Consider the following 26893-nt stretch of genomic DNA (forward strand, 5'->3'; position numbering starts at 1 on the left):
ATATAACACAAACCTTTTTGACAGCGGGAACATGCCGGAGCCGGTCAGCATTGCTATAGAAAGTAGTGGGTAATTTGAGATATAGCAATGATGCTGAACGCGACGGGGCGTCCAGTCGACCCTCTGCGATGGCGAAAGATATACTTCACAGATAGACGCTACAAAGCGGGTGCTCTGGAGTGCTGAGGGCATGAAGAACAGTGAACCATGACACCTAGAAAAGCTGCCCGAGGAAACAGTCCCTTACAAGTTTTTGCAACACGACTGTATAAGCATCAGTGAATATGTTTGTTACAATATACTATCGTCAATAGCTCACCAAAACCGGCTCCTCTCCATAGGTTAGCTCGCAAAGTAATCCGCTTCGAGTCGTCGGGCTCTTTTTACATAGGGCGATTCATTACAACTCCTTTCTCCTCGCCGCGAAGAAATAGTTGCCCCAGTGCTCGCTGCCCTTGACCTCTTTCCAGCCAAATCCAGGGATGTACATAACGCCCATAACCCTCGGAAGCTCCCAATCCGGCTTCCCCATAAACCACTCTTTCAGCTCTTGTTCGTTGATGTACTTGTTCCAATCATGCGTCCCCCTCGGAACCATCCTAAGAACATCCTCCGCCGCCACGATCGTCGTCGCCCAGCTCGTCCACGTCCGCGCAATCGTCGACATGACGACCCATCCACCGGGTCTGACATGTGGCAAAAGCGTGTCCAGGAACTCCGACGGGTTCGAGACGTGCTCGATGACCTCAAAGCAGCTAACGATGTCGAAACCGTCCTCGGGCTTCTCGGGCAGCGGCAGCTTTTCAATCGGAATGTTCTTGTACGTCAACCGCCCCTCCTGCATCAGAAACGGGTCCGTCTTCTTGTGGCTCTCTGCAACCTCCAGCACTTGCGGCGTCGGATCTATGCCGAGCACGCTTGCGGCGTTTTCCTGGCGCGCTGCGCTCTCCGCGAAGATTCCACCACCGCAGCCGACGTCTAGGTATTTAAGTTTGCGCTGGGGCGGCGGCGTGGGTTGCGAAGCGAGACATTTCTGGATGAAGGGGTGTCGGAGGTTATTCATGAGGTGGAGGAGGCGCGAAGGGCCTTGCGGGTCCCACCAACTGGATGCGAGCGCGCTGAAGTGGGAGACTTCGGTGGGGTCGACGGAGCTGTGGCCATGGTTTGGGGACGAGGTAGAGCTGAAGTGGGAGCGACCGGATGAAGACCTGAGGACTACTGAGCTTTGCGCAGCTCTTGAGTATCGACTTTGCAGACGAGGAAGCCTGTAGAAGCTTATTGAGGCGCTGTCAAGCGTCCTAAGGACGCTACCAGCTCTTCTCGATGCCATTGCCGTCGACAGCAGTGGGAGGGTTCTCGTAGCTAGAGTTATGCGATTGGTTAGTCCCTGAACATAATGAGTCTATAAGGCGGCCAGTAGGAGAGCATAATTACAGCTGTAGGAGTTGAGGAAAAGTGGATGGAGCTCGTGGTTGAGATGCTGTCACTGATCATCATATAAGCCCTAGCCTCTAACCCCATTTGGACGGACTATCACCACTTCTTTCGATCAACTCCCAATCACAATATACAAGCAGGTTAACGCTACATAGATGATAGTTGTAGATAGTTTCACGGGCAATATAGAAGCGTAATGCTCTACTTTTATAAGCTGCGTCGTTTATTCAAAGCGAATTTACATATTTCAGTATGTGATCTAATCAACCTTTTCACTGAGTTCTTTCTGTATTTTTCTCGATCACAATCCGCAGAGCCAGTCTGCCATGCAGAGCCAGGCGGCTACGCTGTCCTATTTTCTCTTGATAACTTGGGCCCGGTTTTTGAATTGGGAAATCTACGCGTATAGAGTTACGGGCAGAAGCATCGGAATCTAGGCCGGCTTCGGGGTCGTCTCAAAAGTGGCGTGCTCGTCTGTGATATCCACAGCAGGACTTTGAGTTTGATTTCGTGATGGGTCGTTTTGCCAATAGGGCATTTCCCAACCTTGGATTTTGCTGGACATAGCTCAAGCCAAAATGATTCAGTAAGCGGACGACAAACTTTGCTCTGTAAGACCGTCGAGGCGTTGGTAGCTAAGGAAAATGCAGCGGTAAGTAGGAAAAACATACAACAGTTAACCCAGGCGACATCTTAAATTCGCATAAGTAGAGGTAGAATTAGAAAACAGACGTAGCCGGAACATTTGTCCTCGGTCTCTCGACAAGCCGTTCAAGTAATATCGTGTCCTGGGAAAAAAGAAACAAACCGTTTCGAGTCATCTGGGGCGATCAAGCGGTGCATCGCACTGTTACTGACGTCTATCCATCCTCGCAACCAAGCAAATAAATCTGGCAGCTTCCCCGCATGCGAGTCATCTCGGCAGCATCGTCCGAGCACCAGCGGAACCGGCCTGTTTATCGCGAGCCGTTTTGTGTCGTTCAGGCCAGGTGGTCGTGATCCACGGTTCCGAAGCCGTTACCACATTTGCGCGGCAGCCAGGACCCTTAAACGCTGGTACTACCCCCAGGGTCTGCCATGTATGATGGCGGAAAACAGAAAAATGCGGGGGACAGAAGACAGATTGACGTTTTGTCTGGTTGTTGACTTGACGACTCCTGGATAATGTCGCTGGGGTAGGCTAGACTGTTTGTTCTGTTTGGGTCGTCCATAATATCTGTCTCTGGCTTTGCTCTGGCTATGCCCCGGATGGTCAGCCAAAGAAGAGATGGGCGTGGATTAAAAAGAGGCCAGCGCGCTCCAGTGCTCTTAGACCCCAACACACTTCAGACAACTCTCTTCAGAGCAGCCTCTGATCTCAAACCTCTCTGAACTCTGCTCAGTAGCGCTTCAAAGTACGCACTCCAGTACTCCTGGTCCTCAAGACACCTCAGCTAACTCTTTCAGACCAGCCTCTGATCCCAAAGCTTTGCAAAGCTCTCCTCAGCACCGCTTCAAGCCACGTGCTCCACACCTCGCCTTACCTTTCCAACCAGAAGGCACACATACCTCAAAAACGAAGATGACCCGCCTCAGGCTCATCCTTCGCGATGACGGACGCAACCCTGCCGCCTCCGTGAACACCTCCGTGGCCACAAGGCCGCTCGCCTCTCCAACCAGTCTGCATCGCAGCACCAACCTCGGGCAGTCTGATGACGATCAAGTCTCCTCCCCAAAGCGGCCCACCAAGCTCATAATCAGAGGCCCACATCCCTGGACAAAACGCGCAAAGTATGTCCGCCAACGAGTCTGGAGGGAATTCCCCAAGCAGAGCTGTGTGGACCTTTTGGAAAGGTTCCTTAAAAAACCGGACCTGACCTCCGACGAACTCGCCAACATCACCGTGATCCTCAACCAAGTCAACCAAAAAATGTACAAGATGGGGATCCTCGACGAGCATCAATATCGCCACATGCTGATGCTGAAGGACTCGATCATATCTGTGCGCAACAAATCGGTCTTACGCACCGGTCGACAACAACGACGGGTTAAAGAAAATGGAAGGACTGAAAAGGCTCGACACGTTGAATGTTGTCAGTGAGCAATAATGACTGATGGAAATAAGCGATACCCCAGAGCTACATGGAAGAATTTAATGTCTGTTTTACTTCATGTACTTCCAGATGGGCCTGTACACATTTGGATGTGGGCGATTGCGCCTACTTTGACGCGGTCATCACCGCAAACCATGTTATGTCTTGCTTGTTTTCGTGCATAGTAGCCGATGTCTTGATTGTTTCTTGACAGTTGTGTTTTTGGAAGTTGCAAAGTGCACCTATTACCAGGGTGTTTCGTCGATGTAGCGCGTTCAACTATGCGGCACTGCTAGTCAACCGAATCCGACATGCTGAATGAAAAGGGTATAGTCATGACTGCAACCAAGACCTGTGACAGGACTTAATCGCTGCCGTACTTGATTGGATGTACAAACCATTGCTCCCTCAATCATGCGGGACAACGGCTGCTTCTTTCCCACGTGATCTTGCACCAGTCTAGCCCTCCGTGCTGGGCTTCCCAAACGCCGCGCAATGCCCATTTATTGATAAACCCTTCTTGAACAGTAGCACAACTCTTTGTCGCAAAACGATATGTTCCTCTTCACCATTTTGAACATCTAGTCCTGTCCGTTTTCCGCCTTCCACTTCTCCAGGTACAGCTTTCCGCTAAGCGGGCCCAGAGGATCCGGGTAGAGACCCGCAGCACTGGGCGGCGTGACGCGCTTGGTGACGAAGGGGGTGAGCTGTTTCTAGTCAGACATGAATCCCGATTCCAATATCGCGGGTAACCCACCTCGAAGCCAGTAAGGTCCGGGACCTTGTACGTCCTGACTTTCTCAGGCTCGATAATGTATCCACCGCGCTTGGTGTGCCTTCCCATTGAACCGGTACCGGTACCCTTGTAGAAGCCCTTGTTGGTCTGCTTGGTAGTCAAAGCGAGGCGCCTAAGTTGGCGCTGGAGCACCTGGGTGGGCTGCATGGCGGCTTGCGATTGATGCTTGAAGATGCGCTCGGCTTGAAGTCTCTCTGAAGTTGGTCGGCGAGTCGGCGATTGCGGTTCAGAAAGTCGGCGCACGAGTCAGTGCCAAGATTTCGCCCGACGATTTTATCTTGCTTCGCACAGCGACGAAGAGCGCGACAGACTTAGCCGCCTCGACAGGTTTTGTTTAAGATGGCGCCTAGAATTGCGAGGAGCTCCATCCCCACTCAGAAGCCGCGCACTGCGCGCAAGAAGAACCAAAAGCGCAGCCTTAACGCCTTCGCAATCGCCGAGAAAGAGGCTCCCGAACGCCTCAAGGTTCGCCAGCACCGCCTTGGTGAAGCCGAAGACGATAACCCGCGCCGCAAGCGCCAGCGCCTTGCAGACGACATCGAAGAAGACGAGGACGACGAACCGCATGCCTCGAATGGTCGGCGCCTTCAGCAGAAGAATGTCACTAAGGGCAGATACGACGAGCTGGACGTCAGCGAAGGCAGTGATTCGGATGGAAACAACTGGCGCATGGGCCATGTTGACGATGATGACGACGAGTCTCTTGACAGTGACGAGGCGTTTGGTGAAAGCGACGAGGAGAGGTTTGCCGATTTTACCTTCCGGGGCAGCTCGAGCAACGGCAAGAAACCCAAGTCCAAGCCCAAGCCTGCTAAGATTCTGGACGACGATGGCGACATCGACCTAGACGAGAGCGAAGAGGAGGACGAGGAAGACGACAACGAGAGTCTGGGCTCGGACGCTGTAGACCTGGTCCAGATGCTGGACGACTACGAGGAGGAGCAGAACAAGGAAAAGGCGAAGGGAAAGAAGCCCCAAAAATATGCCGAGGATAGCGAGGACGACGCCTCCGACGCCTCCGACGAGGACGACGAGGACAACGACGAGGACTTTGAAATGTCAGATGACGAGGGTGACGACCGCGACCCCGGCAAGGCTTCGCAGCTGCAGGATTTCATCTCGAGCATATCCCAAGACACCGGCGCCAAGGGCAAGAAGGAGAGGAAAGTGGACGTTCACGAATCGAGCGCACCATCAGAGTTTGGTGTTGGAGCGTCACAGAAGCTCGACATTGGTGATCTGCTTGCTGGAACTAATGATCCTAACGCGAAGAAAATCATGAAGATGGTCAAGGATGACAAGAAATCCAAGCGCAATGGCATTCCCGGCAAGCTCGATGCTCCTCTTCCCAAGCGCCAGCAGGACAAGCTAGACCGTATCGCGGCGAATGAGAAGACCAAGGAAACCTTGGAGCGCTGGGTAGACACGGTCAAGCACAACAGGCGAGCTGAGCATCTCTCCTTTCCTATGAGAGATCCGGACGAGCAACAACCTATGGGCGCTAAGAAGCTCATCCCTATCAACCGCTCCGCACCAGCAAACGACCTCGAAAGTACGATTCAAGCCATTATGGAAGAAAGCGGCCTTGCCACTGGTGCCAATGCCAAGTCCGAAGAAGAGCAAATTCGCGAGTTCGAAGAGCTCCAAACCAACAAGATGCCTATCGAGGAAGTTATGGCTAGGAGGGCAGAGCTCCGCAGGGCTCGCGACTTGCTTTTCAGGGAAGAGGTGCGTGCTAAGCGCGTCAAGAAGATCAAAAGCAAGGCATACCGCCGCGTGCACAGGAAGGAGCGTGAGCGTGCTGAGCAGCAGGAGAGGGAAGCTATGGCAGCAGAGGGTATCGACATCTCTGAGGAGGAGCGCGAGCGCAACGACCGCCGACGGGCCGAAGAGCGTATGGGCGCGAAGCACCGCGAAAGCAAATGGGCCAAGGGCCTCAAGGCGTCTGGACGTGCAGCTTGGGATGAGGATGCTCGTGGCAGTCTCCATGAGATGGCTCGGCGCAACGAAGAGCTTCGCCAGAGAATTGAAGGCAAGGACGTCCGGAATGAGGATGACGACGCGACGGACATCAGTAGCGAGGGAGAAAGCGACGACGAAGACTACGATTCGGAAGCTGGCGAAGCCCGAAGACTGCAGCGTCAGCTCAACCGCGTTGATGGCGAAGATGTTCCAGCTGACGCTGGCGGTCTGTCCAAGCTGGCGTCAATGAAATTCATGCAGCGAGCGGATGCTGCACGCAAGGCGCAGAATGACGAAGATATCAAGCGCATGAGGCGTGAACTGGCCGGCGAGAATGAGGATGACGAGGACGCTGACGGCCCTACCACAATCGGTCGCAGGGTGTTTGGGCCTTCGTCGAACAAACCGGCGCCTCAGCCGACCAAAACGCAGCCCAAGTCCGAATTCGAAGAGCGGCTTGGTTCAGATGACGAGGAGGCAGCTGACGAGATCAAGTTTGTTCTGGATGAGGATGATCGAAAGGCTGCGCCTCCGTCAAAACAAAAGACAATTTCCAAAACCGATTCGCGGAAACGCCCACTGGCCGCCGCCGCGGCCGCTGCCAGAGAGGCGTCATCCGAGCCTGAGGACAACCCGTGGGTGGCCGCACCTATCAAGAGCAACACTTCCAAGTCAAAGTCGCGTCAAGCGACGACTTTTGCCCCAGCCTTGGATGTGTCAGAAACCAAGACCTCGCGAGACACCAAGCCTGCGGCAGCGAAGGCGACCGAGGCCCCCGCTCCAGCTGACGCTGACGGTTGGACAATCGTAACCTACCGCAACAACGCGCCCTCTGAAGCTGATGACGATTCGGACAAAGAGCCCGAGAATCCACTCGTTCTGCGCAAGGAGTCTCTTGTCGAAAAAGCATTTGCAGGTGATGAGGTGGCCGACACGTTTGAGGAGGAGAAGCGGGCGATCGAGGAAGAGGAGGGCGACAAGGTCATTGACAACACGCTGCCGGGATGGGGCAGCTGGGCGGGCGAGGGCGTGAGCAAGCGCGAGCAGAAGCGCAACAAGGGGCGGTTTGTGACGACGCAAAAGGGCGTGAAGAAGGAAGACCGCAAGGACGCCAAGAAGAAGAACGTCATCATCAACGAGAAGCGGGTCAAGAAGAACGCAAAGTTCCTGGCAAGCTCGCTGCCGTTCCCGTACGAGAACAAGGCAGTGTACGAGAGCACGCTGCGGCGGCCGCTGGGCCCCGAATTCAACACCAAAGAGGTGTTCCAGGACGGCACGAAGCCGCGGGTCATGGTCAAGCCGGGGACGATCATCAAGCCCTTGGCCAAGCCGATGGTTTAGGGATGGGATGGATCAAATGGTTCGAGAAATGGTTCAGATGGCATTGTTTTTCCTTTGTTTTTTCTTCTCGTTCGGCGCACGCATTGTAGGACGTGTCTCATTTAGGCCAGGGTAGTAGAGGATGTAGAAGGGCTTGTGGGCAAGGCACCAAGGCGCGGGGAAGGGCCAATGAAAAGCAAAGTTTGGCGGGCCTCGCAAATGCGGCGGTGACACGGGCGCTGCAGCGTGGCGTCGCGTGACGGGTGAATCAGAAAGCAGCTTCTTCAGCCTTAGACGGGGCGGATCAGTTGATCTCAGGGCCAGAAGGGAAGGGAAGCGAGAGCCGCATCGGCATCATGGCAGCGGGGTGCAGGTCTGCAGGAGCCGTAAGGTGCTGACCTGGCAGCGGCGGGCGGCGACAGCGGACAGCGGACCGAGGCGCGCGCGCGCATCCGCCGCAGTGGCAGTATTGGCATCAGCCGCGCGTGTCAGGAGGACGCCCGCCACGAGTTATGCGATCTGGTTCTGGAAGTGGACGCGTGTGATGGCAGCAGGATTCCTGGCACCCTGGGTGCCTGGGTGGAGAGGCGTGCGTTTTTTGGGGCGATCCGATTTTGCGCGCTGCCTGACGGCGGTGATTCCAGTGGGCATGGGCGAGCATGGAACCAAGCAAGTAGGCCAGCCCCCGTCATCATCGCCTTGAACAAGCCACCACCACCACCACCACCACCACCACCACCACCACCACCACTACTAGCACCATCGCTGTTCGCCTCGTCTGCTGTGTATATATAGGACGGTAAGCTGCTTGCAATCACCCCGGAAACAGCACCGATTTTATTTTTCTCTCGCCGCCGTCGTCGCTGATAGATTGTCGCTGTGGTACCTCAGCCCTACGGCCTGCATTCCAAAGTACACAAAGGTAACCACACCACCCGGTTTCTCTCCCAACCGCCGCGGCATTCCGCTATGCATCGCGCTTTATATGGCCGGTGCTGTTCCTTTGCGCCGAGACAATTGGCCTTTTCTCCTTGAGCGCTCTGGTCTTCTGACATTGTGTCATCTTCATTTTGCTCTGCACGTTACCTCGTTACCTCTCCCTCCATACCTATCTACATCCCTCCTCGCACACTCGAAAAGAGAAGTATATAAAAGACTGGGCATAATATTGCTTTGCGTTTACCATCCGTCTCGGCTTGTTTTTGCTTCGTGCTTGGCATCATCAAAGGCGTTTTCTACAGTCACTGCATTTCTCAGCGAGCATAGCATATATCACGAAAGAGTTGGGATTAGATCGTACCTCAGTTCTCTCCGCATAGCTTGCGTTGACTTCTCGTTCTTCTTTTCTTGCTCTCTCTTTTTCCCCAGCATGGCATCGTCTTCGGCGTTCTCGCTCTTGCACATTTTATTCTTCGGTGCGGTTCTAACTCTCTTGCAGGTAACTCCGCTTTCCCAAGCACATCCGCTGGTTCTTCCAGATCAGCAGCCGTCTTCGTCGCTCAGTGTACATACCTTCGCAAGGTGGGACCGAGCCGTTGGCGTTGTCACTGTTTGGACGGACGGGACGGCAACGACGACCGTGTGGTACACTAGACCCTTGTCGTTGTATCCGTCTGCCCCTACTGCTTCCCTTCCTTCGACCACTGCTATTCTTCCATACACCATTGCGTACACAGAACCTTTATCGACGTTTACTCCATCACAGATCACCTTTTCGCCCTACAGCCTACAGCGAATTTCAAGCTTGTCGAGCCCACAATTACCTATTCCGTCGACACTGCAATCCATACCTTCCACAAGTGCTCTTCCTAGGTTCACAGTAACCATAAATACTTCTCTCCAGCCGCAGGGACCTCCTACGGTTACTCCTTTCCCTACATCAATCCCGACGACTTCTTCCACCGGAAGCCAATCATCCATTCGCATATCTTTTGCATCATCATCTTACCCACCTTCTTCGAGTCATCCTCCTTCTAGCACCGCCCAATCCCAGAGCCAAACCATGTACGCAATGGTCCCCTCCGCAAACATCTTCCAGAGCATCTCTGGCGACGCAGTGCCGTCGCAGATCCCGCGCCGTGACAACCACCCGCAGGCGCGGATCGGCATTCTGGACTCGAGCAGGGTGATACAGACCAACAAGTTCTATGCCAACCTGTTCCTCGGCTCGCGCGCCGACGGCGTCTGGACACACCCGTACAGCATCTCCTGGAGCCAGGGCCGCGGAAATGCCCGGAGCTGGGGCCTTGCCATCTCGCACATCGACCGCGACATGCTGGCTCTCGGCCCAGACACGGGCCACGGCAGCCGCCAGTATTACATCAACCCAATTGGCATCCAGTCGATGCTCCTGTCGGCGGCCGAACTGAGCAACTCCACTAGCATGACGGTCGACTCGTTGCAGACATTCTCGGCGAACATGAACCTCGCGCCGACAGCGGGCGCCAGCCCAATCGTCACATTCCCGCTCGTTCAGGGCATGGGCTTCGTGACCGGCGTCTACAAGGGCGCGACGCCTCTCGTCCAGACCAGCGTCTTCTTCCGTACGGTCAGAGGCCCCATCGCTGTGGGCTCGACCTCCAAGTGGCAGGTGACGCTGGAGGACGGCAAGTCTTGGCTCGTGTACGCGACGCCCGACGCCGGGTACGCGGCACCGGCTCTGAACATGACGAGCAACACGACGCTGCGCGGGCCGCCGAACTGGCGGGGTACGATCATGGTGGCGAAGAACCCGGCCGGCAACGCAGGCGAGTCCATCTTCGACACGAGCGCGGGCGCCTACCCTGTCGCAGCAATCATCACGGGCTCAGTCAGCGGCGGCACGGGCTCCTACTCGCTGCAGTTTGGCAAGGCCGGCCTGACTAGCAAGACGCTGCTGATGTGGGCGCTGCCGCACCATGTGCAGAGCTTCGACAGCCACACGGCGCCGGGCCGTAGCAACGTGCAGCTGTACACGACGACCAAGGGGCTCGCGACCGCGGTGCGCAGCGACTTCTGGACCATGGTCGAGTCGAACCTGCCCACGAGCATGGGCTTCGCGCCATGGACGCCGTCGCGCGGCGCCATTACTACGCTGTCGAGCACGGCAACGCGCGCGGTTAGCAGTGCGGCGGAGAGCGAGCTGCGCCAGGATATCGACGGCCAGACGAACCTCAATAGCATGTACTTCAGCGGCAAGGGCCTGGCTAAGTTTGCATCCATTGTCTATGCTGCCAATGACTTGGCGAAGAACCAGAGCGTGGCGAGGCCGGGACTGGATAAGCTGAAGAAAGCGTTTGCCGTCTTTGTTAATAACCGCCAGATTTACCCTCTGGTGTATGACAGCACTTGGGGTGGTGTCGTGAGTAGCGCTGGCTATCAGGATGCCAATGCGGATTTTGGAAATGCGTACTACAACGACCACCATTTCCACTATGGATACTTGTAAGTATAGTTATTTTCTGATGTGGAGATGAGGAAAAAAGGACACGGGAGTACAGGTACAGTCTGTGGTATGACAAAGCTGACGCTTTGGTAGTGTGTATACGGCGGCTGTCATTGGGTATCTTGACCCCTCTTGGCTGAACACGACCAACAAGGCATGGGTGAACATGCTTGTGAAGGACTTTGCGAACCCAATTCAAGGAGGTGACTTCCCTTTCAGGTGAGGCACAGGCGCAATTCTGCATCTTCGTGAGCATCGCTGACCGGCCGTCTAGTCGTGCGTTCGATTGGTTCCAGTAAGTGACGGCCTGGTGGCCTGGCATCAGTGTGCAGCATGGGTACTGACAGTAAATAGCGGGCACAGTTGGGCAAAGGGCCTTTTCGCCTCGGCAGATGGAAAGGATCAAGAATCGACGTCTGAGGTATGCGCGGCATCGAATGATTTATGTGAGAAGACTTGCTCAACAGGCGCAGGACGCATTCGCGACGTACGGCATGAAGATGTGGGGCCGCGTGATTGGAGATGCAAACATGGAGGCCCGAGGTAAGCGCGGAGCTGCATGCTCTCACCGGCGAACCACCTACAACAAGCGCGCTAACATGAATGGGCAAAAGGCAACCTCATGCTGGCGCTGCAGGCGCGCAGCTTCCAGAATTATTTCCTGATGGAGAGCAACAACCGCAACCAGCCGGCCGAGATTATCAACAACAAGGTCACGGGCATTCTGTTCGAAAACAAGGTCGACTGGGCGACGTACTTTTCCGCCGCATGGTGGTGCAAAGAAGGGTAAGCCCACCCTCACATACACACCCAACCCCGAGGCGCTGCAGCATCCTGTTTCAGCACACGACAGAGGAGCGGCAGCCCAATTGATCGAGTCTGACTGACGCACCCTGCCGGAAACAGCATCCACATGATCCCGGTCCACGTCCCGTCGACGCTGATCCGGACGCCCAACTTCGTGCGCGAGGAGTTCAACACGTACATGAGCAACGGGCGGATCAACGAGGCCGAGGGCGGGTGGCGCGGCATCCTGTACGCCAACCTGGCCCTCATCGACCCGCGGGCGTCGTACGACTTCTTCGCCAATCCAGGCTTCGATATGGGCCTGTTGGACGGCGGCGCCAGCAGGACGTGGTATCTGGCGTATGCGGCGGCGCTGGGCGGCGCGTGAAGAAAGAAGTGAGCAGGGGAGCGGCATTATGCTATTGCTGGCGCACCCTCAGTCTTTCTTTTCTTTTTCATTGTTGCTTTTTTTTCCCGGCCAGCTTGCGCAGCGGGTGGTAGCGGGCCGTCGGTCGCTTGCTCGCCTGCCCTGCTGATTGCTTTTGGCGCGTCGGGCTTCCCCGTCCGAACTATGTACATGCGGCATGCGATGATGGGTCAAAGGTTGCAAATATGATAGGTAGCAGGGAGTGTACATGGCTAGAAGGGAGGGAAGGCAAACAAACAAAGCAGACTCGCTCTTTTCTCCTCCGTCTGCTCTGCTCCAGTGCGGCGTGCGTGCGTGCGGGCGTGCGGGCAGGGCCGACCATGCCTCCTTGCGTTGAGGCTGCAAGCATCTGCTCGATCCTGGCGGCAACGTCATCGAACATTTGAGAAGCTTCGCTGGGCAGCCAGCAGCAGCCGGAGGCGGCATAAAGGGCACACAGCGGGACACGCAGGCGTCGGGGGAGGGCAGAGAGAGGCGCGACAAACGGCGGTCAACGGCCCCCTAACTACGCATCCACAACAACACGACGGGCGGGGACTGTAGTAACTAGAGTACTCGGCAGTGGAGAAGCGGGACCAAACGTCGTTGCTTTTTCTCTTTTTTTCGCACGCGAAGTCAGCTGATGGTGCGTTTAGGAAAGCGCGTTCCTTGAGCCGGCCGAATTTGGGCCGCCCCACACGTCGCTCTGGCGTCAGTTGTCAATATCTAACGGGCACAACCGTCGTGCTCGCAAGTTCGTCGACGCCTCGATTGCCGCCAAGCGTTTCGCTGTTCGTCGCTACTTGAACTGTCTATACTACATACGTACCCCTGCGCCGGTCGGCTGGCTTGCTGCTGCGGGTGAACCCCTGTCGCTTGTGGCGAGAGAGAGAGAACGCGGGAAGAGAGAGGAGGAATATTTTGGAAACCACTTCAAACCGTCGCGGACTACAGATACTCTTTGCGAGTGTCGTTTTTTTATCGTATCTTCTTGATTTACCAAGAATCGCCCCAGGCGTGGAAGACGGGTCTCGTGCCTGCTGTTCCTGCCGCTCATATTGCTACCTCTTAGTTGAGGAGCTTGGATCTGTCTTCGACAGCCACATCTCTTTGGTAGGTGTTTGTCTGCGGCCAATGGCTTGCAGATGTGAAGATCGGTTGACAATGGGGCTGATTGTTTGTTTAGGTCGCCGTTTGACACACGTTTGACCTTGTGAGACTCGAGTTTGAAGTTTTGGATTGAACAAACGGTACGTCATTGGCTATATCAGATTCACCCATCTACCCTCCTTTGTCATTGTCACTGTCCACAATCTCTTTCAAGTACCTCTTTATACGTGGAAGCTTGCAGCTAACTCCATCATAAGCTTCATTTCACATCGATTGCCTTCACTACACCAACAAACGCCAGACGCAAGCTTATCCTTACTCACAACATATTACTACCACAACATGTCTGCACCTCGTGGTCGCGGTGGTGGTGGCGGGTTCCGCGGAGGTCGAGGTGGTGGCAGTAGTGGAGGAGACAGCAGCTCCGGCCGCGGTTCGTTTAGAGGCCGTGGCCCTGGCTCTGGCAGTGGTTCCAGAGGTTCCTCCTCCCGTGGCGGTTCTCCGTCTCGTGGTGGAGGAGGCTATGGTGCCCGACCCCAGCAAGCACCTGCTGGTATCTTCAACCAGCAGAACGTCCCCGCTCCGGATGCTGCTATCGTTCAGGTGGAAAACGCGGTTGCCAAGGACCCGTCTGCCATGCTTGCGTCTACAAGCCTCGACGAGAGACCGGCTCGTCGCCCTGACTATGGCACCCTTGGTCGCCCGACCATTGTCTGGACTAATTACTTCCCTCTGACTGTGGGTGGAAAGACTCCCGACATTTATCGTTATGCGGTGTCAATCCAGCCGGAAGAGACTTCGAAGCGCAAGAAGAGAAGGTTCATTGAGATTCTTCTTAGTGACCCTGTCTTCAATGGCATTCTTTGCGCGACGGATTATTCCCAGGTCATTGTTACGAACAAGAAAGTCCCGCTGAGTGAAGGCACAGTCAACCGTCGTTCCTTCGATATCCAGTGGTACCCACCGGACGGAGAGCCCATCCCCCCTCCTGGCCCTGACGACACTGAAGCGCGTGAGACTGCCCGGAAGCGCAACACCAAGCAGGTGAACGTCGAGCAACTGGGCACTGTTTCCCTTGGGGAACTGATGAAGTCGCTCACCGCCACGGGCGCTGGGGCCTATTATCCGCTTAAGGAGGAGGCCATTCAGGCTCTCAATGTCATTCTTTCCCGTGGTCCTCACACCACCCAAGGTGTTGTCGTTGCAGGCCAGAACAAGTTCTACCCTGTCGGTGGCCACAGGCTTACCGAGGGCTGGGATCTCTCTGAAGGCCTCCAGGCCATGCGTGGTTACTTTGCTAGCGCTCGCACGAGTGTTAGCCGTATTTTGGTCAACATTAACGTTTCCACTGCTGCGTTCTATAAGCCTGGTCAGCTTCTTTCCCTCATGATGGATTACTTGGGACAGAACAGGTCTCCTAGCCATCTTCTCAAGCTTGAGGGCTTCCTTAGACTCCTTCGAGTAGAAACTGCCTACATCCGCTCGAGGGATAAGGCGGGCAACCCTAACGGCAAGAGGGTTCGCAAGGTCAAGACTCTGTTCGGTCTTGCCAGAGCGAACAACAACGCAAACGGAACTTGGCCTCATGGTGCCAATGCTCTGCAGGTCAAATTCTCCCACACGGACAGTGCCGGTAAGGTCACCTTGATCACTGTGGCCGATTACTTTGCGAGGGAGCACCAGATCACTCTTACGACCCCTGGAGCGCCTGTGGTCAACGTCGGCACCAAGGACAACCCGACGTATATCCCTCCTGAGCTTTGCACTGTGCTGCCCGGCCAAGTCGCTGGTCGTATGCTCAGCGCGAACCAGACTCGTCTGATGATCGAGTTCGCGGCCAGGCCTCCTAACCAGAATGCAAACAGCATCACCAGGCAGGGCCTTGACGTCATGCAGGTCCAGAAAAACCCGGCTCTGTCTGCTTTTGGCATCAATGTTGGCACAAACATGTTGACTGTCATGGCCCGCATTCTGCCTGTTCCTAAACTGCAGTACCAGGGCAAGGAGCAGCAGCCGGAGAATGGAAAGTGGAATTTGGCTCGCGTCAAGTATACTAAGCCGGCGACCATCAAGAGCTGGGGTTGTCTTGTCATCGAGGAGCGCAACCGCGCTACTTTCCAGAGGCAGGAAGATGCTATGTCGCTCCTTCAATCTTTCCACGATGCGCTTAAGTCGTATGGCATGGTCATGGGTCAGCCACAAGCTCCGGCCAAGATCCAGATCTCCTGGCCTTACAACTCTGGCGAGATCACCGACTTGGTCTCGACCAAGTTCAAGCAGATGGCGCAGTATGGTATTGCAATGCTGTTGGTTCTGCTGCCGTCTGACAACACGGCCTTGTATGATATCATCAAGTACCAAGGTGACGTTCGTTTCGGTATCGCCACGGTCTGCAGCATCAGCAAGAAGATTCTCAACGCCCGTGGTCAAGCTCAGTACATGGCGAACGTAGGCTTGAAGTTCAATCTGAAGGGCGGTGGTGTAAACCACGACATGAAGATTCAGCAGCTCGCACCCCTGGACAACAAGACGATTTTGATCGGCATCGATGTTTCACACCCCATGCCAGGTTCTGCGGACACGGCGCCCTCAATTACTGGCGTCGTCGGCTCCGTAGACGCGCAATTCAACAACTACCCCGGTTCGATCCGCACGCAGCAGGGCCGCAAAGAGATGGTTGATGAGGATGACTTGAAGCAAATGATCGTCGAGCGGTTGAAGCTCTGGCGCGCGCGTAACGGCAACCAACTGCCAAACAAAGTCATTATTTACCGAGACGGTGTCTCGGAGGGACAGTTCCCGGTCGTGCTGCGCGAGGAGTGGCCCTCGTTCCCGGCCGCCTACAAGGAGGTCTACGGCCCCGAGAAGAACTGGCCGAAGAGCTCACTCATTATTTGCACAAAGCGCGGGCACACGCGGTTCTACCCCACAAAGGCCGAGGACTCGGAAGGCCGCGGCATGAACGTGCGGCCCGGCACCGTCGTCGACCGCGGCATCACGGGCGAGCGCCTGTTCGACTTCTTCTTGGTCGCGCACGCGGGCCTGCAGGGCACGAGCAAGCCGGCGCACTATATCTGCCTCAAGGACGAGAACAACCTCGGCTCTGACCAGCTCCAGCGTATAACGCATAATTTGTGTTATGTCTATGGTCGCGCAACGCGGGCCGTTAGCGTTTGTCCGCCCGCTTACTACGCTGACTTGGTGTGCGAGCGTGGACGCAGCTACCTTCACACGTTCTTGAAGGAGCAAGGCGGCGGTGGGGCCAAGTACGAGCGCGGGATGCACTGGAGTGGTGGTGTGCATGACAGGCTGAAGGACACGATGTTCTACCTGTGAGGGGTGGGCATGGACATTTTCGGTTAGATGATGGTTAGCTTCCCGGTGGGGAGAAGATATTCTTCTTGGATAGGCTTGCTTGGATGAGCATTGGATGGTTTTTTTGGTTGCTATGCTAGTACAAGTTGGCTTCTCTTTTTTTTTCCATTCAGTTAGTAGTTGAATGCACACGAATCTGGCCTTTAGTGTGGGTTGAATTGTGGGTGCGACTCCATGCATACGAGTCGAGCGCGTGTGTTGTACATGGACACACGATGATGTTTGAATCATGGCTGATGCGAGGAAGGTAGGTAACCTGTGATACATAGTGATTGGATGTATTTGATAGCATAGCCCAGTAGTTATGCGCTGAAACTCGCTCCGAGACGCGCGATTTCGCTCGTTGATCGACGGTCGATCTGCGCCAAGAGCACTGCCACTGTGCCACTTGTTTTGCGTCATTCGATTGGTTCGAGGAAGAGCTACCCTTGCACGCTTGACCAGCACAGCACCAGCGGCAGTCGCATAGGTATCGAACGACGCGTGCGGAACGGAAGTCCTGTCAACACTCGTCTTTCCCCTCACTTTGGTGCAACACAGCCTGAAGTCTTGTCATTTCGGAGAGAGAGAATTGACGCCCCCGGTTGCTAGTTTCGGAAGCTAAAGGCCCTTGGAAGCTCAATCATCCCTCCATCTCCGGATTCGACGACAGACCGCAGACATGGGTACGTAACAGTCAGCCTTTTGTATCAAAGGGCCATCCACCAAGCTTCCTAGCATGACCTTGGCAACGCCCATTTCCCTGTCAGGTGCTTGCAATTTCCTGCGCTCCAACAACCTCCCATCATCCGCCATCTTCCTTTAAGAAACTGCAAGCAGGGGGATTGTCCAAGCCACACAGCTTTCAATTCAGCTGCAGCTAACCCGAGCCTTGGCACCCTGCAACAGGCCATCACCACCTACTTCCCTCCAAGGGCGCCCTACAACGTTTCCATCGTCGCGAAAGCTGGCGCACGCGCATTTCCGAAATCATGCCTGCTGCACAGAACGGCGGCCACCACGAGTCGACGCCGCTGCTCCAGCGCCTGGCCAGCGACCACCTTCACCTCCACCACCACCCCAAGGTCTGGTGTGAGGATGACGACAGATGGTGGGTTCGCTTCCCGGCGCACGTCGCCTACACGACGTGGATGACGCTGTCGAGCAACTACGTCAATGTGCTGCTGGTCTTTGTGCCTCTGGGAATAATCGCCGGCGCTCTGAACTGGAGCCCCACGCCCGTCTTTATCCTGGTACGCTTTGGGATATTTTTCCTACACATGGCCGACCAATTGCTGACTGGCGTTTAGAACTTCATTGCTATTATCCCGCTCGCGGCCCTGCTGAGTTTCGCGACCGAGGAGCTTTCGGCCAAGCTTGGTCAGACCGTCGGTGGTTTGATGAACGCGACCTTTGGAAATGCTGTCGAATTGATTGTGAGTTTGCGCTGCGCTTAGAGCCTTGTGCAAGTGCTTTACTGATTGCGACTCCGCGCAGGTCTCTATCGTCGCATTGAGAAATGGCGAGATTCGCATTGTCCAGTCCAGCATGCTGGGCAGCATCCTCTCCAACATTCTGCTCGTACGTCAATGCCCCCCTGGACGTGTTCGCGCATCCAGCACTGACATCTCCTAGGTTCTTGGCTGCTGCTTCGTTGCCAGCGGTCTCAAGAGATCCGAGTCGCACTTCAACGAGACCGTCGCTAGCACCATGTCCTCTCTGATGGCTGTCTCGTGCGCCTCGCTGATCATCCCCGCTACGCTTTACTCGGTTCTGCGCAAGTCGAGCACCGACACCGACGAGCACATTCTGATCCTCTCGCATGGCACGGCCATCATCCTGCTGATCCTCTACATCATGTATCTGTACTTCCAGCTGAAATCGCACGCCCACCTCTTCGACGAAGTCGAGGCGCAGGAGGGCGAGGCCGAGGAGCAGACCGAGGGGAAGATTCTGGGCCCCGTGGCCGCGTCGGTCGCGCTCGTCGTCGTGACGGTGCTAGTCGCGGTCTGCGCCGAGTACCTGGTCGGCAGCATTGACGACATTGTGCAGACGGCGCACATCAGCAAGACGTTCATCGGTCTGGTGCTGCTCCCGATTGTGGGCAACGCGGCCGAGCACGTGACGGCGGTCATGGTTGCGTACAAGAACAAGATGGACCTGGCGATCAACGTGGCGATTGGCAGCTCGATGCAGATAGCGCTGTTTGTGACGCCGGCGCTGGTGCTGCTGGGCTGGATGATGGGCCAGCCCATGACGCTGCACTTCCAGACGTTCGAGACGGTCGTCTTCTTCCTCAGCGTGCTGGTTGTCAACTACCTGATCCAGGACGGCAAGAGCAACTACCTCGAGGGCGCCATGTGTCTGGGCTCGTACATTATCATTGCTCTGGCCTTTTACGTCTACCCTGATGATGCGGGCGACGTGGGATCCCTCGTCAAGGCCCTCTTTACTGGTGGCGCTTAGGCGGCTGCTGGTTTGGCTTGGCTTGGCTTGGCTGCTGAGCTGAGCTGGGCTGGGCTAGGCTGAGTTGAGTCGTTGGAAGTGCTGGTATGTGTATGTGCGTGGAGGGTCGGGGATAGGACAGTTTGATAGGAAAGCCGAAAAGCCGGATGGCTTTATCACTGACGTACATGGCCTGGTGCGGAACTGCAAGTACTTTGCTTTGCTTTGCTTTGCTTACTTACTTACATACATGCATGTATACATACGTTTGATAGCCCTGGGGGGCGGCGGGGTAGTGATTGATTGCTACGCCCGTGGGGTCTGGTCTTGGGCTAGGGCTGCTGTGGAAAAAAGGCTGGGGTTGAGGTTTCTTGCCTGTTTTTTCATTTCTTTTTCTTGTCGTTTTCTTGGGTGTTTTAAAATAAAAGAGGTGTTTTGGTGTTGTGTTTACACTTTGGTTTTGGTTTGATTGTGATTTGGTTTGATGGTGGGGGTTGTGGTGAGTGGGTGAGTGGGTGAGTAAGGTAGTGAGTGAGGGAGGGAGGGAGTGTGCCATGCTGTGTTTGACACGGCTAGGTGCGGTGTGGCGTGGCTTTGCATATATATACTTGTGTGCTTGTTTACTTGTCTATTTCTCTTTCTCTTTCTCTTTCTCCTTCTTGTTCTCCTCGTTTACTTACTCACTCACTCGTTCGAAGTTCGTTAAGTGCGCGGTGGCTGCCGTTGTGTTGCGGGTTGGTTTGGTTTGGTTTGGTTTGGTTTGGTTTGCGGTTCTTTTGGCTTGCCTAGGTGGTTCTGGCTCTGGCTCTGGTTCTTCTGGTTTTGGAGTGTTGGCCGGTTAGGTTGGGGGTATAGGGGGAGGGGTGTGTGTCTATGTCTATATCTGTTTCTATATCTATCTCTACTTCTATCTCTATCTCTATCTCTATCTCTGTATCTCTCTCTTCATGTTGCTGCTGCTGTTGCAGTTCTTCTTCTTCTTCTTCTTCTTCTTCTTCTCCTAATTGTCTTTAATCCTATCCTAACCTGGCCCTGACCTGACCTGACTGTGGCCCTGACTATAACTGGCTCTGGCTCTGGCTCTACCTTTCGGCTTCTTTGTGGTGTGATTGTTTAATACGTGCGTTTGCTCTTGTGTGTGTGTGTGTGTGTGTGGAAGAGCGCGTCTTTTAGGGTGGATACTGGACATGGACATGCTTCTTGGTGGTTTATGTATGTAGTGCTTGTATGGTGTTGGTTTGCGGTAGGGCTATAGTATATATAGGTTAGTATAAGGTAGTATACGTTAGTTGCTAATTAGTGTTGTGCATGGATGTGCTTGTGCTGTTATAGGAGCAGTGCGTGAGGGAGTGAGCGTGCGTACATGTATCTCTTAATAAACCCAGCTTCCAAAAGGAGCACAAACATATATACTCACATGTACACATGTTCTCATTCTCTTATACGTCTTAAAGAATTATAATATATATAGGCGCTGAACCCGTACGCTTCGTTACTAGGTAGGTAGGTTACTTATAAGGACGCTCCACCCCACCAAGCACTAGCACCAAACACCACCACAGTATCCAGCATTTCAGTGGATAGTCGAAGAGTTCGAGATTCTCATCCCGTAGCCGGGTGCCACTCCCCACGCGCGAACGCAGAACACAACCACCGCCCCAAACAGATCCGCCAGCGTCCCAATCCAGTGCTGGGGATCCGAGTTAAAGGGGCAGTTGATGAACAGCATCAGACAACGATAGCGGCAGACATGAGTACGGCATGCTGTTGAACACCACCACAGCCTACACATCCGCCCATCACCCTAGTGGTCCGTACCCATACATGCAAGCAAGCGCGCACAGCGCAAACGCAGCCTCACCGAGCCCTGGTCCTGCTCTCCACTCAAACAATTATCAATCGGATCCTGCACACGGCGGCTCTGGGGTGGGGCTGAGTGCAGTAGGAGTGCTGCTCTGTGGCGTAGCTAGGTAGGTCTGGTCTGGTCTTGGGGTTTGGCGAGTTGGGGTTGTGTCTGTCTGCGTAGGCTTGGCTTTGCGCAGTTCGGCGAGGGAGGGAGGGAGCGTGGACGGTGGTGCTTACGCTAACTGTCACCTGGGTCTGGTACTCTCTGTGTCTGGGATATTTTTGGGCGTTGAGGGTGTTGGGAGAGGAGGGTGGTGTATACAGTGTGCGAGGATTGGGTTGCATGCCCCATTGTATGAGTATACGTGGGTGACTGCGTATGTTTGGATGTTTTCGGTTGTTTTTGGTATATGTACATGTGCTTTGGTATATATATGTACAGTACAGCCATCGATGCGCCATAATCCAATCCTGTGCTTTGAATGGTCTGCGAAAGTGTACTTGATCTAAGGGCTGTGGATGGAGGACGCTGTGTGCCTGGGCGCTGAAGCCGCTCTTCCGTTGTGCGCTGGTGGGCTGCGGTTTAGGTACTTAGTGTGCTGAGAGGGCGCGTCGAAGGAGCTGGGCCGGTAGGTGGGTTCCGTCTCTAGGTAGTCGTGCAATTGATTCGTACGTATCCGTCTTTCGTCCCGGTCGTCTGTGCATCTGCCCCCTCTACCCATTGGAACAGTCCAACCGCAACAGACGGCATAACACCCGACAACACAACGCCCTGCACCCCCATCTCCAAACAAATCTCCTCCCCCCTCCCCCTCCTTCCTCCTCCGCTAGCTCGCACTCGCGCCTACTTCTCCTCCTCAACCGGCAAATCCATGCCCACGCGCCGCGCCGTCAGCCGGATGCGCTCTTCCTCGGTGAGGTTCATGCCCGGGTTGTAGCGCTCGACGAGGGTGACGTACATGCGCTGGGCGCGGACGTACTGGACGAACTGCTCGGCCTCGTCGACGGAGGGGGTGCGAGTTGCGCTGGCGCCCAGCGTCGTGCGGATGTGCCGCTGCAGTGGGGATGGGTTGGAGAGGACGTGTGAGCCGGGGCGCGGGGTCCGCGTTGGGAGCTCTCGGAGGAGGCGGCGGTAGATGGATCGGACGGCGGTGGGGGAGGCGGTGGCCATTGTCGTTATTGTCGTCGTTATTTGTGGTTGTGGTGGTGATGGTGGTGGTGCTGAGGCACAGATGATGGTGGTTTTGCGCGCGAGCTTGCTGCGGCGAACCCGCCTCACCTCCGAGAAGTACTTTTCCTGCCCGCGCAACAACACCGTCTCAATGGAGGAGAGTATTTCGCCGCCGCCCACGACACACCCATGGCTGCCCCCTTCAGAGGGCTGACCGGCGCTAGGCGGCTTTTGCTGCGCCCAGGCGGATTGGCTGCGCTCCGCAGGCCGCAGCGCGCTGGATACGCAAGGCAAAGCAGCCCGACTCCCTTCGGCGACGAAGGCAACGACAAAGCCCACCGCCCCCAGGAGGACCTTGCCGCGAGCCTCGACCCCAAGGCCTCTAAGCAGCAGCAAGCCGTCTTCCCGCGCCTCAACGAGCCGCACTACCACGTCGACACGCTGCCGCCCACGGACGCACAGCTCGCATACGCCGCGACCTTCTTCGCGAAAGCAAAACCGCACTTCCTGTTCTCATGCAGCGAGTTCCGGCACTTCCCCGCCGAGTCGTCGACGCCAGAAGTGGCGTTCCTGGGGCGCAGCAACGTGGGCAAGAGTTCGCTGCTGAACGCGCTGCTGGGGAAGCGGGCCGTGAGCGGCGCCGAACGGCACAGCAACACGGCCAAAGTCAGCAGCAAGCCCGGGCGCACCAAGACGATGAACTGCTTCGCCGTGCGGCTAGGGGGCGACGAGGCCGGCGGCGTGAAAACCGCCCTCCGCAACGCCGACGGCGACATCGTCGACGCGCACGGCAAGAAGACGCGCGAGGCGCATGCGCGCCGCTGGATTGCCCCCGGCCATAACCAGCTCGTTGTTGTCGATATGCCGGGATATGGGTACGGCAGCCGCGACGCCTGGGGCACAGAAATCATGAAGTACTTGACGGGAAGGCGGCAGCTGCGCCGCGCGTACGTCCTCGTCGACGCTGAGCATGGCTGCAAGGACTCTGACAACCAGATCCTCCAACTGCTCGCTCAGAACGGCGTCCCCCACCAGGTCGTCCTCTGCAAGGCCGACAAGCTGCTCTGGCCCCGCGCGAAGCTTTCGGCTTCCGCCCTGGCGCGGGGCTGCCTGCTGCTGCGCGATGCCGAGGAGCGCACTATCCAGACCCTGCGTACTGGCGCGCATGGACACCGTTCCCCGGGGGCTGACGAGGGCAAAGAGGGCAAGGAGCGTGCAAGGCGCGGCGCCGGCAGCGGCCAGCCGGGCCTGTTGGAGGTGTTGGCCGTGAGCTCGGAGAAGAGTCTGGCGCCGAAGAAGACGCCCAAGATTGGCATTGATGGGCTGCGCTGGGCGGTTCTGCGCGAGGCGGGCATGGAGTCGATTTCTGGTGTTGTGTGAGTCGATGACCGAGGGCTTGTGGCCGAGAGCTTGTGGACGAGAGTTTCTGGGCGTTAAAGCGCGCAGTCTGCGGTCGCATGGGCTGGTTAATACCGTACCTACTATCAAAGAGACGGAAAAGGATTCTTGTATATGATATACCCCACGACGGGCCTTGTATATCAGCCACAAAAGCATATCACGACATTCTTATTTACAGGTGCAAGCTGTGCATAGGGACGTTTTTGGGCTCAGTGCAAGTTGGGATGTATGTTTACAATGCTCTACCTAGGCGCGTCTGCGATGCGGTGTTCTGTATGAATACGTGCCGAGGCTTGGACCTGGAGGTCCGGGTAGCGGACCGTTGGTGGAAGCGCGAACGCCACTCGATGGAAACAACCCACAAACCAGGCACAAAGCAAGCGCAGCACGCAAGCAAAACGCCCAAGCCTAACCATAACTATAACCATGACGATAACCATAAGCATATGTAGGAACCCGCGCCACTTGCCAGTAAAACCGCGTGCGCGGGCCGCGCCGCCCATAAGCGTAAGCCAAAGGTAAGCATAAGCATAAGCATTAGAACGACTTAATCGTACTTCTCACTTTTGCTTTTCTTTCCTACATACACAGGGCATAGGCCGGCACAGCAAGACACTGATTAGGCCACTACGGCCTACACACGCACATTTTAGAATCTAGAGCCCACAACTCGTCAGGCAGCAGCTGGCCGCCTCGCGCTGCGCCTGGCTCGGCTGTTTTGCTACCTAACTACCTGGCGGGGCGGCAGGGCGGACGAATCAGCGCGCGCAAAGAGTCAATGTCACCCAGTTTATCCTGCTGCAGCTCCCTGGCTCCCTGGCAGCTGCATAGGCGAGCCTTCCCCACCGTGCAACGATCGGCCCCGTCCGTCCGCATGATACGATACGTATCGCGTATGTATGTGACTACAAAAAGACAGGCAGGGCGCCGCGGCGCGCTGCGTTGCGTTGCAAGCCCAAGCCATAGACGCTGCACTGCCCGTGGACGCTGCGCTGATGGCGCGCGAGCAAGAGGAGAAGACGTCCGCCGACGACCTGGAGCGAGCCGACCCGCCGTCGCGCCGTTGCGATCAGATTCAGCCTAGCAACGACACCAGCACCAACACCAACACCAACACGCACCTCGACGGCGATCACGACCGCCGTTCTCACCACCATGCCCGCTACAGGGTGTACAAGCGGCGGTGGATCGGGCTCCTGCAGCTCGTGCTGCTGAACATTATTGTCAGCTGGGACGTGAGTAATTGCCTGCCTACCTACCTATAATATGGATGCTACCTACCTAATTGCTGGATATTTATATATATATATACATATACACGCAAGCAGTCACTGACGCTCGCCTTATAGTGGCTTACCTTTTCGGCCGTCTCGACGGACGCGGCGGCGTATTTTCGCGTTTCCGAGGGCGCGATCAACTGGCTCAGCACGGCGTTTCTGTTTGCGTTTGTCGCTGCTTGTCCGTACGTCTCTCTCGCTATACCTATCCCCTCCCCCTTCCTCTCTCTCTCTCAACATATATCTGTTTTTCAATCCGTGCATCACACTCACCCCACCCGCCACAGCATCGTGATCCCGACGCTGCACCACGGCCCCAAACGCGGCATCCTGGCCGCGAGCGCCCTCATCCTCGGCGGCAACTGGGTGCGGTACGCGGGCGCGCGCGCCACGGGCGGCCACTTCGGCGCCGTCATGGCCGGGCAGGTGCTGGTGGGGCTGGCGCAGCCGTTCGTCCTCGCGGCCCCGACCCGCTACTCCGACTTGTGGTTCTCGGAGCGGGGGCGCATTTCGGCGACGGCGGTGGCGAGTCTGGCTAACCCGCTTGGTGGCGCGGTAAGTGCTTACCCTTGCGTGTGTGTTTGGAGGCGTGTGAGAGAGTGACGGCTTGGGCTGATGCAGTGCTGTGAGCGTACAGTTGGGCCAGTTGATTGGCCCGATTTGGGCGACGAGGCCGAGCGAGGTCCCCGATATGGTGCTCTACACGGCCATCATCGTGCGTGCCCCCTTCCTCTAACCCTAGCCACCCCAACACACACAGGCACTAACCACCACTCACAAACACAGTCCACAATCGCGACGCTCCCCTCCCTCTTCATCCCCTCCGCGCCCCCCACACCCCCCTCAGCAACCACAAGCACAACCACAAGCACAACCACAAGCACAACCACAAGCACAACCACCCCCCCCCCCCCCCCCCCCCCCCCCCCCCCCCCCCCCCCCCCCCCCCCCCCCCTCCTCCGCACCCTCCTCACCCTCGCGCACAACCCCTCGTTCTGGCTGATCCTCCTCCCCTTCGGCATCTACGTCGGCACCTTCAACGCGACCTCCACCCTACTGAACCAAATCCTGTCCCCCTACGCCTTCACCTCCTCCGACGCAGGAATAGCCGGGGCGCTGCTCATCTTCGTCGGGCTCGGCGCCGCCGCCCTCAGTTCCCCCCTCCTCGACCGCTTCCACCCGAAGCCGTACCTGCTCGCGATAAAAACGCTGTGCCCCCTCGTCGCGGCCATGTACGTGGCCTTCGTGTTCGCGCCCAACACGCGCGACACGGCCGCGCCGTACGCGATCCTTGCTATCCTGGGCGCGGCCAGCTTCGCGCTCGTGCCCGTTGCGCTGGAGTTTTTGGTCGAGGTGGGGTGGCCGCTTGGGCCTGAGGTGGGGAGCACGGCGTGCTGGGCTGCGGGGCAGCTGTTTGGTGCTGTTTTTATTATCATCATGAACGCGTTGAAAGAACCGGGGGGTGGGAGTGAGGATGATGGCAAAGGCACCGGTCCCGGCTGGAGCCCCCCCGGCAGCATGTGGAAGGCGCTGGTGTTCCAGGCAGTCGTGGCCGTGGCCGTGCTGCCTGCGCCGCTGTTGCTGGGGGTGCGGCGGCTGGGGTTGGGGTTGGGGCACGCCGGCGCGCTGGGAAGGATGAGGGCTGAGGAGGGGGGTGTGGGAGAGGAGGGGGCGGATGCGCGTGCTGATGCTGCTCATGCTGCTGCTGCGCGGGGAGATAGGGCCGGCGAGATGGCTGTGGATGTGGGGGAGATGCGGGCGTGGATTGCTAGGATGCATGGTGAGTAGGTGGGGAGGGATGGGGGTGGGTGGGTGGTGTTTTTCTGGTTTGGGTTGGGTTGGTTGGGTTTGGTTCGGTTTGGTTTAGGGTTGGTGATTGTAGATATGGGTGCATGTGTATGTGTACATGTACATGTACATATACATGCTTGGGCGGACGGCGGAGCTGCGTGCTGCTGGGCTATGTGATGTGTGTGTGTGTGCGCGTGCTTGATGGTGTCAACGAACGGTTCCCGGTAGCAGGATCTGCGCCTTCGTGTGGTAACAGTGGCGCTGCTGCCGCTGCCGCCGCCGCGCGCGCGCGCGCG

General features: G+C 56.5%; 11 protein-coding genes across 11 annotated transcripts; 7 read left to right on the top strand and 4 right to left on the bottom strand.

Moving 5' to 3' along the window:
* Positions 1 to 277: 277 nt before the first annotated feature.
* Positions 278 to 1362, bottom strand: K452DRAFT_291436 (uncharacterized protein). The gene has a single exon (XM_033541177.1). It carries the CDS (start codon positions 1328 to 1330, stop codon positions 401 to 403), a length of 930 nt encoding a protein of 309 aa, XP_033393333.1. The 5' UTR covers positions 1331 to 1362; the 3' UTR covers positions 278 to 400.
* A 1636-nt stretch (positions 1363 to 2998) lies between these two features.
* Positions 2999 to 3517, top strand: K452DRAFT_312225 (uncharacterized protein; the record flags this gene model as incomplete). The annotated part of the gene is made up of 1 exon (XM_033543539.1): positions 2999 to 3517. The coding sequence occupies one exon, from the start codon at positions 2999 to 3001 to the stop codon at positions 3515 to 3517; it is 519 nt and encodes a 172-aa protein (XP_033393334.1).
* A 180-nt stretch (positions 3518 to 3697) lies between these two features.
* On the bottom strand, positions 3698 to 4488 carry K452DRAFT_257369 (uncharacterized protein). The gene is made up of 2 exons (XM_033538432.1): positions 4267 to 4488; positions 3698 to 4216 (listed from the first exon to the last, which is right to left on the bottom strand). The coding sequence occupies exons 1-2, from the start codon at positions 4450 to 4452 to the stop codon at positions 4091 to 4093; spliced, it is 312 nt and encodes a 103-aa protein (XP_033393335.1). The 5' UTR covers positions 4453 to 4488; the 3' UTR covers positions 3698 to 4090.
* A 156-nt stretch (positions 4489 to 4644) lies between these two features.
* Positions 4645 to 7608, top strand: K452DRAFT_312226 (uncharacterized protein; the record flags this gene model as incomplete). Its single annotated transcript, XM_033543540.1, has 1 exon — positions 4645 to 7608. One exon carries the CDS (start codon positions 4645 to 4647, stop codon positions 7606 to 7608), a length of 2964 nt encoding a protein of 987 aa, XP_033393336.1.
* A 1990-nt stretch (positions 7609 to 9598) lies between these two features.
* K452DRAFT_235616 (glycoside hydrolase family 81 protein) lies at positions 9599 to 12185 on the top strand (the record flags this gene model as incomplete). The annotated part of the gene is made up of 7 exons (XM_033537448.1): positions 9599 to 11010; positions 11105 to 11230; positions 11286 to 11306; positions 11366 to 11432; positions 11485 to 11554; positions 11626 to 11797; positions 11918 to 12185. 7 exons carry the CDS (start codon positions 9599 to 9601, stop codon positions 12183 to 12185), a joined length of 2136 nt encoding a protein of 711 aa, XP_033393337.1.
* A 986-nt stretch (positions 12186 to 13171) lies between these two features.
* Positions 13172 to 16830, top strand: K452DRAFT_278272 (uncharacterized protein). The gene is made up of 3 exons (XM_033539360.1): positions 13172 to 13316; positions 13390 to 13453; positions 13571 to 16830. Exon 3 carries the CDS (start codon positions 13656 to 13658, stop codon positions 16647 to 16649), a length of 2994 nt encoding a protein of 997 aa, XP_033393338.1. The 5' UTR covers positions 13172 to 13316; positions 13390 to 13453; positions 13571 to 13655; the 3' UTR covers positions 16650 to 16830.
* Positions 16831 to 17659: 829 nt separating this feature from the next.
* Positions 17660 to 19133, top strand: K452DRAFT_235503 (uncharacterized protein; the record flags this gene model as incomplete). The annotated part of the gene is made up of 4 exons (XM_033537442.1): positions 17660 to 17920; positions 17978 to 18103; positions 18165 to 18248; positions 18303 to 19133. 4 exons carry the CDS (start codon positions 17660 to 17662, stop codon positions 19131 to 19133), a joined length of 1302 nt encoding a protein of 433 aa, XP_033393339.1.
* Positions 19134 to 20662: 1529 nt separating this feature from the next.
* Positions 20663 to 20907, bottom strand: K452DRAFT_291444 (uncharacterized protein). The gene has a single exon (XM_033541178.1). The coding sequence runs from the start codon at positions 20839 to 20841 to the stop codon at positions 20686 to 20688; it is 156 nt and encodes a 51-aa protein (XP_033393340.1). The 5' UTR covers positions 20842 to 20907; the 3' UTR covers positions 20663 to 20685.
* Positions 20908 to 21801: 894 nt separating this feature from the next.
* On the bottom strand, positions 21802 to 22128 carry K452DRAFT_235440 (uncharacterized protein; the record flags this gene model as incomplete). Its single annotated transcript, XM_033537437.1, has 1 exon — positions 21802 to 22128. The coding sequence occupies one exon, from the start codon at positions 22126 to 22128 to the stop codon at positions 21802 to 21804; it is 327 nt and encodes a 108-aa protein (XP_033393341.1).
* A 137-nt stretch (positions 22129 to 22265) lies between these two features.
* On the top strand, positions 22266 to 23713 carry K452DRAFT_291446 (uncharacterized protein). The gene has a single exon (XM_033541179.1). The coding sequence runs from the start codon at positions 22318 to 22320 to the stop codon at positions 23506 to 23508; it is 1191 nt and encodes a 396-aa protein (XP_033393342.1). The 5' UTR covers positions 22266 to 22317; the 3' UTR covers positions 23509 to 23713.
* Positions 23714 to 24478: 765 nt separating this feature from the next.
* K452DRAFT_257388 (uncharacterized protein) lies at positions 24479 to 26893 on the top strand. The gene is made up of 6 exons (XM_033538433.1): positions 24479 to 24764; positions 24879 to 24991; positions 25094 to 25361; positions 25444 to 25521; positions 25593 to 25695; positions 25747 to 26893. The coding sequence occupies exons 1-6, from the start codon at positions 24525 to 24527 to the stop codon at positions 26592 to 26594; spliced, it is 1650 nt and encodes a 549-aa protein (XP_033393343.1). The 5' UTR covers positions 24479 to 24524; the 3' UTR covers positions 26595 to 26893.

Source organism: Aplosporella prunicola, assembly GCF_010093885.1.
Source record: "Aplosporella prunicola CBS 121167 unplaced genomic scaffold K452scaffold_28, whole genome shotgun sequence".
Taxonomy (NCBI): Eukaryota; Fungi; Ascomycota; class Dothideomycetes; order Botryosphaeriales; family Aplosporellaceae; genus Aplosporella; species Aplosporella prunicola.

Excerpts from the sequence above, each read along its gene's own strand:
- K452DRAFT_278272 (XM_033539360.1), top strand. The coding sequence starts at position 13,656 with ATGTCTGCACCTCGTGGTCGCGGTGGTGGTGGCGGGTTCCGCGGAGGT.
- K452DRAFT_257369 (XM_033538432.1), bottom strand. The coding sequence starts at position 4,452 with ATGCAGCCCACCCAGGTGCTCCAGCGCCAACTTAGGCGCCTCGCTTTG. Across the intron at positions 4,217-4,266 it reads CGGACCTTACTGGCTTCGAG|CTCACCCCCTTCGTCACCAA; the intron begins GTGGGTTACCCG and ends GACTAGAAACAG.
- K452DRAFT_291436 (XM_033541177.1), bottom strand. The coding sequence starts at position 1,330 with ATGGCATCGAGAAGAGCTGGTAGCGTCCTTAGGACGCTTGACAGCGCC.
- K452DRAFT_291446 (XM_033541179.1), top strand. The coding sequence starts at position 22,318 with ATGGCTGCCCCCTTCAGAGGGCTGACCGGCGCTAGGCGGCTTTTGCTG.
- K452DRAFT_291444 (XM_033541178.1), bottom strand. The coding sequence starts at position 20,841 with ATGCTGTTCATCAACTGCCCCTTTAACTCGGATCCCCAGCACTGGATT.
- K452DRAFT_257388 (XM_033538433.1), top strand. The coding sequence starts at position 24,525 with ATGGCGCGCGAGCAAGAGGAGAAGACGTCCGCCGACGACCTGGAGCGA. Across the intron at positions 24,992-25,093 it reads GCGTTTGTCGCTGCTTGTCC|CATCGTGATCCCGACGCTGC; the intron begins GTACGTCTCTCT and ends CACCCGCCACAG. Across the intron at positions 25,522-25,592 it reads TGCTCTACACGGCCATCATC|TCCACAATCGCGACGCTCCC; the intron begins GTGCGTGCCCCC and ends TCACAAACACAG.